General features: G+C 41.2%; 1 protein-coding gene across 4 annotated transcripts in view; it reads right to left on the bottom strand.

Moving 5' to 3' along the window:
• LOC116095997 (tomoregulin-1) overlaps nucleotides 1-12521 on the bottom strand; it is a 128575-nt gene that overhangs the window by 45792 nt on the left and 70262 nt on the right. For 2 of the 4 annotated variants that reach the window (XM_031377377.1, XM_031377368.1), the window contains 3 exons: nucleotides 10858-10987; nucleotides 6641-6667; nucleotides 4274-4370 (listed from right to left, as the gene is read on the bottom strand). In XM_031377377.1, coding sequence (XP_031233237.1) covers nucleotides 4274-4370; nucleotides 6641-6667; nucleotides 10858-10987 — 254 coding nt within the window. Of the gene's footprint in view, nucleotides 1-4273; nucleotides 4374-6640; nucleotides 6668-10857; nucleotides 10988-12521 lie in introns of all 4 variants that reach the window. The other 2 variants (XM_031377369.1, XM_031377367.1) reach the window with 1 other exon arrangement.

Genomic DNA, 12521 nt, shown 5'->3' with positions numbered 1-12521 from the left:
TAATAAAAAAAAAACAGATCATCATAGTGGAAAAGTCATGGCAGTGGTAACTTGAGGCAGCTGGCTGGTCACGTGGCATCCTATGTCAGGAAGTGGGGAGAGAGGACTGCTGGTGCTCAGTTTTACTCTATTTATCCAGCCCACAGAAAGGTGTCTCCACATTTAGGGCGTGGCAGCCCACCTCCGTTATCAGTCTAGAAACTCCTTTACAGATGTGCCCAGATGTTTGGCCCCTATATAATTCTAGATCTTATCATGTTAGCCTTCTACTGTTGTAATAAAACATCATGACGAAGCAACTTATAAATAAAAGTGCTTGCTTTAGTGCTTACGGTTCCAAAGGATTAGAGTTTGTAACCATCATGGTGGGAAGCGTGCCAGCAGGCAGGCAGGCATGGCACTAGAGCAGTAGCTGAGAGCTTACATCTTAACACAATAATGAGGAATGTCATGTGCTTTTGAAACCCTCAAAGCCTGCCTCCAGTAACATACCACCTCCAACAATGCCACACCTCCTAATCCTTCCCAAACAGTTCTACCAACTGAGGACCAAGCATTCAAACATATGAGCCTATGGTGGCCATTCTCACTCAAATCACAACCACCAACATTTTTTTAAGCAAACAAGATTGAAAATATTAGAAATATTTTTAAATGCATTACACTTAGTAAAGAATTCCACAGAGTCCTACTCTATCTTATTAAGTATCTTAAGATAATTAAGCACAATGTAAATATGTAAGAGGACTGTTAGTCAACAATGCCAACATTTTTCTTTTTTTTCTTTTAAATTTGTTTATTTTATATGTATGGGTGTTTTGCCAGCAGGTATGTATGTTTACCCTGTGCATGCCTGTTGCCCATAGAGATAAGAAGGCATTGATCCCTGGAACTAGAGTTACATATGTAAGACACTCTGTGGGTGCTAGTAATCAGACCCAGGTCCTCTGTAAGAACAAGTGCTCTTAAGCACAAGCCATCTCTTCAGTTCTGGTGAATTTCTAATGGAATGTGGTTTTAAAAAAAAAGAATTGAAAACTGCTCCAAACATAAAGGCGCATAAATCCTAGCATCTGGAGGCTGCAGCAGAGGGGAAGATGGAAAGTCTAAAGCCAAATGGAGCTGGAAAGTCGCCGATAGGAACTTGTTTCCTTTTCAGATAGTTAAAGTTCACAGCTGCAGCCAGGCATGCATGATATGTTATAATCCCAGTACTTAGTAGACTAAATCAGAGAGATCATGAGAGGCCAACCTGGACTACTTAATGAGACTCTCTCTGGAAAATCGTCGACAGACAATCCAACGGCTACTGTCCATATTCCCGCATCCCTAAGTCCTGTGCTAGAGCTCTGGAGCATACTAGGACCACTATCATCTCAATTAACCTTTTATTTTTTTTATGAAAAGACAAGGTGATAGAGATGCTGATTACCCAGTGTGCATACATACTGAACACATATGTGCACATATGAACAGACAGCACACTTTTTACCACCCTAAACATGTACAATTATATGTAAGCAATAATTTTTATGTAAGTGGCATACATGTGCACATATGCATACCTGGAGAAGCCAGAAGAGAAGGTGGGGTACCTTCTTTTTTTTAAGATTTATTTATTTATTTTATGTATGTGAGTCACTGTAGCTGTCTTCAGACACACCAAAGGAGGGCATCACATCCCATTACAGATGGTTGTGAGCCACCATGTGGTTGCTGGGAATTGAATTCAGGACCTCCAGATGACCAGTCAGTGTTCTTAACCTCTGAGCCATCTCTCCAGCCCCAGGGCATTTTGGGGGGGGGGTGGTTGGTTTTATTTTGTTGATTGGTTGGATAGTTAGTTGGTTGGTCTTGTTTTTTCTTGTTTGTTTATTTGAGACAAGGTCTCAGTATAGATGGCCTGAAACTTGCTAGGTAGACCTGATCTCACAAAGATCTGGCTGTCTCTGCCTCTCAGATGCTGGGATTAAAGGTATGTGCCACCATACCTGAGGGCATTTTCATTTACCAGTCTCCATCATATCCCCTGGAGACGGAGTCTCCACTGAGCCTGAAGCTCAGTTTCTGTGAGGCTGCTGGCCAGTGAGCATTTAGGATCAGCCTGCTGAGGTGACAGAAACATACAGCCAAGCCCCGCTCTTCTAGTTGGGTGCTAGGCATTCAAACTTAGGTCCTTATGCTTGCTTAGCAAGTATGCTTACACACTGAGCCACTTCCTAGGCCCTGAAAGAAACTGAGTGATAAATAATCGATGGAGAGTAGATGGCTTCTCACACCAACATTTTTTAAAACTCAAATATAGCTAATGCCGTATTTATGTAGGTCTTAGTTTTCTATACCATAAGTTCTCTGTAGCTGGGTTGTTAGAGCTACAAAACCTTCACAGAGAGCTTTCTTGAAATCATAGCCCATTTAAAAGTAAATTAGAAAAATTCAACATTGTTACACTCATAATCAATAGTAGTTTACGGGCTAATCCTGTAAATAGCATTTCCTTTTGCTGCATACCTACAGCAGCAGCATCGTCTGGACAAATGTGCCAGTCATTTCTTCAATTTCTTCTTATTGTTTCATCATCTCCTTGCCTGGCCTTGGCTATTCAGTGCAGTCCATGTTCTCCTCTGCCTGGGGATAAGCCTTCCCCCAGTCTGTGCCCACTCCCTATGCTCAGAGCTAGTTTCTACAGAAAAAGTGACAGCCAAGAAACATAAAATAGGGCTGGATAGAGGTATTTTAAAGGAATAAAAACCAAATAATATACCAGCCAATCAATCATGGGGCAGATATGTCGACTATGAACACTGTTATAAAACTGTCCTAAGGAAAAGGGTAATTCTCTCTCCTCTCTCTCTCTCTCTCTCTCTCTCTCTCTCACACACACACACACACACACACACACACACACACACAAACACACACTGCTCTCCCACCATGCCTTATCATGAGTAACATTTGAGGAAGGACAGCAAAGTATTTATTCTGTCCTATGGACCATTGTCTTCTTTGGATTAAAAAAAAAAAAGTTCTCCCACATCAAATCACTGTAATGGACATGAACACAGGCGAGTCCTGTAAACAATGTGTAGAAACAACACACATTAAGATTTCTGAAGTCGCCAGCTGGTTGTGGCACACGCCTTTATTTCCAGCTCTCAGGAGGCAAAAGCAGGCTCTGTGAGTTCAAGGCCAGCCAGGTCTACAGAGTAAGTTCCAAAACAGCCAAGGCTACACAGTGGAAAAAGAAAAAAAAAAGAAAAAAAATTCTGAAGTCACTTCCCTAAATCCATTTATACCAAGCATTAATTTTAGCAAATGCCACCCCAGCAGCTGATATTATGCCACTAACATTGAAAATGGTATGGTCTTGATTTATAAACTCACTCTGGGCATTAATGCTAATTAATACACTATTTTGATGAAAGACATTTAAGCACTGAATAAAACATAGGCTCTGAAAGTACAATATACAAAAGGAATAAAGAAATCTCTATAAAATGAGTGTTCTTGAATATGCACTAGAGGAAACAGAAAATAAAGAAGATACATCTCGCTGCCAGGTCCTCAAGTCAGTATCAAAGCTTTGAAAATCAAATATGCATGAATTAAGCACCGTAGGAAAAGGAAAGAACAAGGCAGGGCGTGCGCAAACATGGTTCTGATGAAAGGAGAACTCAGCCTGACGGCTGACAGATGCCAGCCTGTCGCTATTCTACCAAATCTGACTTCTTACAGGCAACCACTGAGTCTGTTAGCCATTTAAACTCACCTTGGTGTAAGCGGAACACAGAAAAGAGAAATCACATGAACTACACAACTGAGATTTATATGTTCCGATTATATGAATAGTTAATTCAAATAATAGCTGGATTTTTGAAACTTTCTTGAATTTTTCTGAATGCACAGAAACACATTAAGTTTTTGCAAAAAAACTGCAAGAGGAGAAACAGAGGCTGTGCCTTATAGATATAGCAGGGTGGAGTGGAACAATTCAAAATAACAGTTTTGAGGAATAAATCATTATTAATATACACAAAATTATTTTTAAAGGACACAGATAGAACTCAAAAACTGTACACGGTTTCTCGTTCTAAACATTTAAACAGTTACTGTATTAGCATCAACTTAAAAAGCGAGTCAGTCGGACTAGCTAACGTCAACAGGTAAAACTTAAGTACGCATGCGCAAAACCTCCAGGCCCCGGCAGAACGTTCTTCTCACATCACAAGGGAAGTGGCCTAGAAAGCTATCAGTGCCTTTCCCCACAACTCACCCCACGTTTTCCGCATCCTCGTCACACTCAGCCTTGTACTTGCATGGTCCACATTTGGAATGTTTCCTGTGAGCCCCTGCTCCTGAGCCTTCCTCCTCTGCTGAAACAGAAAAGTTAATCTTTCAAGCAGACGTTGGGATGGGTCCTTTCCAGACATGCTTCAGAAGCCATTATCTTCTTCTGAAGGAAAATGCACCCAAGCTTCTGGAGATAACCACGTCAAAAAAGTCCTCAGAGTTAGAGGCAAAAACTGCTGCTGCTACAGAACCACATATCCCAAGACAACACCGCGAGGTTAGCAAGATAACAGCTTAGGCTGTGTGTGATGGCACACTCCAGAAGGTTTAATAAACGAATTTCCAAAGAATTACCAATTAATACTGAGTAGGAGAAAATAAAACATGAGCAAACATCCAGTCTGCGACTATCCTCGCCCTAAAGCAGCCTGTGGAGGCTGACTGGCACAGACATGCTGGAACACAGCCCGCTAGAACAGTATTATCCCCTCCCTTCACACCAGCTCCACACCCAACTTACCAAACACATAAAAACTAACTTCACAGTTAAAAGAAATATTTGTCTCAAATTCAGCATAAGGAAAGGGGTGTCCTTACAAGTCTCTCTTCTCTACTTGGTCCACCTAGCATAGGGAAAAATACTCAGATGTGGAAATCTTTGAGTCTCCTATTTCTGAGCCACAAAAGGAGCACATATCATTGTCCACAAAAGAACTCACAGCCCCCAAACAACCCCAAACTAGATGTGTGGGCCTCAACTAGAGTGGATCTTTGCAGTTCTCTCAAAGAAGGCCAGGGGGTCAGCTGTGAGGAAGGAGTTTGGCCTCAAGAGACTTGGTAAATGACAGAATTCCATATTAGGGTGCCAGTCAGTGAAGAACTTATCAAAAGGCAGGTCTACAGATAGCACCTCACCTTCTCAGTGTTTGCTATCTGCCTAGTCTGACTGGGAACACTCAAACACAAATGAATACCAAAACAGATTGCAATGATCATGATAGTTAATAATTCTGAGACTTCAGAACCATCGTGAGATCCGGAATGACTGAGCTAACCACTAAACTTTCCATGCTCCCTTGAAGGCTGAGAGCAACCTACATTCTCAGCACAACAGTCAGAACTGTATTATATTAGCGAATCTTAGGAACATCTGAGGCTCCTAATGGAATAGTGATCACAGAGATCAGATCACATGATCTCTTAAAATCCTTTCTTGCTCTCAGATCTAAAATTCATGAAGTTAGCTTTCACACATGATTACAAAGCTCCAACTTAAACATGTCCATTTAAATCAAATCCTATTGTTCAGTAGCTTTTATCATTTTCTTTCTAGCTGAAACTCCCATCCTTGAATTCCTTCCCATAAATGTTCTATTCTCTACAGTCCTTCAAAGTCCCTTCCAACTCAGAAGCTTTGGGACTCTATGAAATACAGAGGAAGGAGCAGCCTGACACAAGGTTTCATATGGTTAGGATCGTAATTGCAGTTTATATTTGGGCTGAATTTTCCCAGTGAGTGGTCTTTTAACATAGCCTCGGGGTACCTCAAATATTATTTTGCATAGAGTAGATAGTAAGATTTACAGCTTCATTAAACATGAGGCAGATTAGTCATCCTCATTCTGGTCCTGCAATGCTATTATCAAATACGACATTTTCAAACATCAGAAATGATTTTTCTCTGAAATAAAATTTTTAAAGTTTAAATTTAACTATTAATCCCACCAGAGGTACTCTGTGGGCTTTCTCTTTTAAAAAAAAAAAAACAAAAAACAAAAAACAAAAACAAAACTTAAGAATTACAATTTCTTTTAAAAAAAAATAGAAGCAAATAAAAGAAATTTCAAAGTTCTTTTTCATGATAAAAATCACTGGTGTGGACAATCCTGAGCAGAAATCAGCTTCTGTAACCTGAACTTATCAGGAGCTATGATGGGTTCTCTTTAGTCTGACAATACACCTTCAGTGGAAACAGTGTGGAACAGACTTCCTGAGGTTACAAGGAAAGCCAAAGGAGCCTTGGTGGCCAGGGGACACGGCTCCCTTTAAGGATGGTGGTAATGATGAGCCTCTGCATATCACTGAAAGTCCTTGAGCTAGGGACTTCAAGTGAGTGAGCCCTATGGTGTCTGAATTACATCTCAGAGTTGTTAACTATCAAAGGAAAACAAAGGCCTTCAGAGCTATCTGAGCTGGACATGGAGGACCATGCCCAGAATCCCATCACTTGAGAGGCTGAGCTATGACAACAGACGGGAGTTCAAGGACAAGCCTGAGCTACACCATGAGTTCCAAGCCAGCCTGAGCTACGAAGGGACTCTTTCAAAATAGCCAGGTATTTGAAACTCACCTCCTTCTCCAGATCCAGAGCCGTTATCTGAGAAGAAAAACAATAAATGTAAACATTTCTCTTCTTATCAAGAAAAAAGTGACATACAGGATCATAGATTCCTTTTCTCACATTTCTGACAGTTAAGTTTATGTTCGTGTCTGCTTTAGGCTGTACAGAGTAAGAAGCCTAGACACATGAGCATCAGCCTTTCTTACACACTGAATACATTTCTTACATCTCAGAAGTCACACGGCCAGGAAACACCCAGATCCTGTCCGTGTACCAAGGCCAAAAAAATACTACGAACAGCTAAACAGAAATGATTAGCCCACCCACTTAAAAGTTAAAAGGAAATTTTAATTTTGTTAGGGCTGGAGAGGAGCTGAATAAACTGCTCCTAGTAGAAAGATAAAGGCTGAGCCCGGCTCCAAAAGTCTTCTTAATCAACTTTGTGGATACAGATCAGAGGCCAAAAGGCTTTTAAAAAAAAATCTCTAAGGTTTAGCAAGGAGAACCTCAGGGTTGAATGTGCATGGTAGTGATAAAATTAGCTTCCTCTAGGGAATCTATTCAGGATAAATCTCAGAGAAAGAACAGCCTAAAATGTAATTAATGTATATTTTTTTTAAAAAATTGTAGTACTGGGCCTTATACATACTAGGCAATTTTATTTTGTAGTGCTAGACCTTGTATATCCTAGGCAATCACTCCACCACTGAGTCACACTCCAAACCCAAAAGTTTTGTTGTATAGGACTGAAAGTTCCAATATATAACAGAGAGGAAACAGGAGACTCTGTCATATCATCAGCATGGAGCTGTAAAAGTTAAAAATAAAACAGAGATGGCAGATGACAATTCTGACACTTTAGTCAGCACTCTATAGGGGAGATGATATCTTGGCCCCTGGGAATTAATTCTATTCTTCAAATCATCTCTACCATGGAAGAGAATACTGAATAGCAGTTCTTCCCTCTAAACTCCACCAGAAACACCACAGCAGGGGATTAGAAAGCACACATGCAGGCAGTGGTAAGTGCACAGGCTCGGTGTGCAAAGTTTTCAGTTGTACTCCATTTTGATTTAACCAATCATGTAAGGCTGTCTCCTGAAAGGAAAGAGGGAAAGAATGGAGGAACGAAAGAGGAGGAGAAAGACTGGAATTGAATTTGTAAAAACTTATGAAAACCTAAGCCTTAGTTTTCTTAGGAAAACTAGCCCTTCTCCCTTTTATTCCATGTATGTTGACTGGACACATATTAAGTTCCAAGGACTGTGATAAATTACAGTGATAAGACACATCCCTAGTACACGAGACACTCACCCTAAACGGTTTTTTTTTTCAAGCCGTGTCCACTTTTAATAGATATTTAAAAACCTCACAACTTCCTTGATCATTAAGGATTTCTAAACGGGGGCTCAGCAGTTAAGAGCACTGACTGCTCTTCCAGAGGTCCTGAGTTCAATTCCCAGCAACCACATGGTGGCTCATAACCATCTGTAATGAGATCCAATGCCTTCTTCTGGTGTGTCTGAAGTGTACAACACTGTACTCACATATATAAAGTAAATAAATCTAAAAACAAAATAATCCCTAAATAAATTAAAAACTGTAAGTACTCTGATAATACAGTAGTTTTCCTTATTAGAACTTTACCAGTGGTACACACACCCATGAGTCCATCTCAGCCCTGAGAAGGTGTCTTGCGTCCCTAGACAGGACACACAGCCTCATGGCTGAGAAAGCATGTAAGTGGCTGTGAGCAAGAATATCAGGTAATGTGGCATGCTACATGCATAGGTACATAGAAGATGAAACAAACTTCCCAGAGAGGTCAGAGAAGGAGGACTTTAGCGTAAAGCCTAACACAGGTTTTCTGAGTAATTGAAAGAGAGAATAAGTCAAACTCTCAGAATAGGACACCTCTAAAGACTAAAAACACGAAAACACTGGTCCAGTCAGCAAGCAACAAAACAAAAAGGCCCCTCACCACCTCGGTACCTCTGAGCTTACCAAGCCCAGGAGGTAGATTAGACCCATGTAATGATCTAGAGAAGTGGAGGTCACAGAGCCAGAGCAGCCGGCACAAGGTTACATGGTAACTAACCTGGGACCACTTTAACATGAGGCCTTCTGCTCCTAGTTTCAAGGTTGTTTGCAACCTGCCATGCTACTGGTATTCTAACACTTGCTGCCTAGAGCAAAGCACTTGGTGTCTTACACACCTGCTTCTGATAAATGATCAATATGGCATCAGAAAGAGTCCCCAGAATGTCTAGATCAAGCCTGTGAAGCACAATGTACTTATTTACATTAGTAGCTGAGGACACCCCATGGCAGCCCAAGAGCACAACACCTAATTATCTTGTGTACAATAAAAATCTATCCCTGTCCAGAGAGGTCTGATATTTAACCTATGCTTCTGGGCAGTCATTTATAGCATACTTGATAGGAGTATACGCTAGGAGCAAGTTCTACATCAGAAATGGAGCATGGGCCAGCCACATCTCACAGTATGAGGGCTAGCCACATCAGCAAGATCAAGACTGAGGCTATGAGTTTGGGCCCCCAGCATCTGTGTAAAAAGCCGGATGTGGCAGTATACTCCAGTAACACCACTCCTGGGCAGACAGAGTCAGATCCTGGGAGCTTCCTGGCCAGCCAGTCTAACTATACCACAGTGGTTTCCAATGCAGTGAGACCATCTCTCCAAGAAATAACAACTAGAAGCTGGAAGTTGACTCTGGTTAAGAGCATTAGCTTCCATTACAGAGGACCTGGGTTTATCTCCCAGCACCCACAACTCTAGTTCCAAAAAATTAATTCAACACCCTCTTCTGACATTCTAGGGCTCTGCACAGATATGGTACAAACAGGTGAAACACTCATATACAAAAATAAAATAGTAATAAAGCAAGACAGCAAGTGTCTATCTCTGGTTTGTCATGCATTCACACATAGAGGAGTGTACCTGAATATATGCATCATGCACATATATATATGTATATGTATATACATATATATATACATATATATATATCACACTCAGACACACAAATGAAAAAAAAACCAAGATCAGTCATACGATTTAAAATGAAAGCTTTGGGTCAAACTGTGTTAGAGCTAGAGTCTAAGATCAGAGACATCCCACTTGGGGAATGAAGCTGCGATAAAACCCAGTGCTAGAGCTCAGCTTTCCCAGTCGACAGTACTCCCTGAGGAAGTAACACTGTCCGAGACTCCTTGGAGAGGACAGCTGGACATTCCACGTTTGGACCTCTCCCAGGATCTGCCCTATGCATCTCTGCTTTGGCCAATTTTGAGTATATCTTTTCCATGCAATAAATCATAACTATAATATCTTTTAGTGAGGTTTATGAGCCCTTTCTAGAAAATTATACCTGAGGGCAGTTTGGGGAACTTCTTGCACTCTCACTGGTAATATAAGTGATAGCAGTGTTGGGGACTACACCCACTAACTTACAGTTGGTACTAAACCCTTCACATAGCAAGAGGGAGAACATTAAACACCCTACATACTATGAAAAGCAAGGGAATGGAGACACCATCAACCTCTGGCTTTACCACTGGCCCCTACCCTGGAACTCATTACAGTACCTAACCTGTACCTACATCCTCAAACTCAAACGCAAGTGAGCAGCTCACATTAATGCCTCCCAGAACCAACCGCCACCAATTCAAGGAGAAAAGAGAGAGCAAATAAATACTGGATAGATAGATAGATAGATAGATAGATAGATAGATAGATAGATAGATAGATAGATGATAGATAGATAGATAGATAGACAGACAGACAGATTCCTATTTTATGCCAGTTTCCAATTCAAAATTGTATCGAGCAGAGGACATTATGAAGTTCCCACATAAAACATAATGAAGTCAAAGGCCGGGCAGTGGTGGTGCGTGCCTTTAAGCCCAGCACTTGGGAGGCAGAGGCAGGCGGGTTTCTGAGTTCGAGGCCAGCCTGGTCTACAGAGATCCAGGACAGCCAGGGCTACACAGAGAAACCCTGTCTCGAAAAAAAAAACCAAAAAACACAAAGTCAAAAGGCATACAGTCGATACAAAAATCACCTCAAGTTAAGAAGCAGTAACATAAAATATGAGTAAAACCCTCTCAGTCAGTACCAATCCCTGAGCAACGTAAGCCTAGTGCTTCTGGCTAACTTCTCTTTTTAGAATATATGGCAGAGCCATTTCTAACATCATACATACCAGAGTAGCAAGGTCCGCGTGCCACCACGGTTATATCTTTCTGCTGCTTGCAAGCAGCCCTCCTGAGAAAACACTCGTTCTGGTAAGTGTCCCCGTTTGATCCACAGACAGGGATGTAATTTGTATGGCACTGCAGAAAACAAAAATACACTCTCAGAACGAGGCATGAATATTAATGGAATAGCTCACACTCATCAACACAAAAGCAGAGTATTATGACATTCTACTGCTATAATAGTTGTCCCTGTGTTTTACTTTAACAAAGAAGACCTGGCTCTTCCTCATGCCTTTTTCTCGCATTCACAATGAAAATAACTACCCTTGAGTGAAACTGGACATCCCTGTGCAATCCACTTTATTTGCTAAGAAAAGCCCTAGAAACATTCAGAGGAAAGTCGTGACAATGTTTATAAAGAGCTACTTAGGTGATGTCACGTTATCATTAAAATTCATTTACTCAATACCCCTAGTAGGAAAGTCCCCAGGAAAGGAACAGAGGAGGTACAAAGAAATCAACGCAGTCTGTGTGCTCAGTGATCTTATTTATAATCCTGTTAGAATAGGAAAAAAAATTGCAAAGCTAAATCATGTTCCAAATCAATCGATCAGACAGAAAGCATGATGCCTGATCTCCAATATTACCAACTAGGGTGCTTAAAGAAAACCTCATCAGAGAAAGTGGGATTCGAACCGAGCACTGAAGGACAAACACGAACGAGGCAGGTGAAGATAAGCAGTCATGAGATCTGAAAGATGACCCTAGCTCTACATGCTTGAAGAACTTTAGCACGTCTACATGTCAAAAATAGCACAAATGGGGGCTAGAGAGATGGATCAGCAGCTGGGGCCTGTTCTGCTCTTGCGGAGGACCAGAGTTCAGCTCCCAGCACCCACACGGAGTGGCTCACAACTGCATGTAACTCCAGACACTCACATTTGGCCGCTCACAACTCCCTGTAAGTCCAAGCACTCCAACTTCTGGGCTCCATGGGCACCTGCACATACCCACACAGAGACACATGTGCATGCACGTAATTTTAAAAGGCTTAAAATAAATCGTTTCTTAAAATAGCATAAATGAAGTTTCAAAATCTGGGGAAATGTTTTAATATGATACATTACATAAATAAGAATGTGCAGATGTTCTTTTAAAATGGGTCAAAGTATTTACAGAAAAATTAGAAATAGACAACTAATATATAAAAGTAATTGACTTTTGGGCTGGAGAGATGGTTAAGAACCCTGATTGCTCTCCTTAAGGTCCTGAGTTCAATTCCCAGCAGCCACATGGTGGCTCACAACCATCTGTAATGGGATCTGATGCCCTCTTCTGGTGTGTCTATAGACAGCAACAGTGTACTCATATACCTAAAATAAATCTTTTTTTTTTTTTTTTTTGGTTTTTCAAGACAGGGTTTCTCTGTATAGCCTTGGCTGTCCTGGTCCTGGAGCAGACCAGGCTGGCCTCGAACTCAGAAATCCGCCTGCCTCTGCCTCCCAAGTGCTGGGATTAAAGGCGTGCGCCACCACCTCCCGGCTCATAAAATAAATCTTTTAAAAAAAAAGTAATTGACTTTCATTAGCAATCAGGGTTGTATACTGAAAATGAGAATGAGTGGGTAGGGGATTCACTATAGTCCAGGTTAGCAAGGAACTCTCACCTA

This window comes from Mastomys coucha, unplaced genomic scaffold, assembly GCF_008632895.1.
Source record: "Mastomys coucha isolate ucsf_1 unplaced genomic scaffold, UCSF_Mcou_1 pScaffold18, whole genome shotgun sequence".
Taxonomy (NCBI): domain Eukaryota; kingdom Metazoa; phylum Chordata; class Mammalia; order Rodentia; family Muridae; genus Mastomys; species Mastomys coucha.
This window is presented reverse-complemented; position numbering and strand designations above follow the sequence as displayed.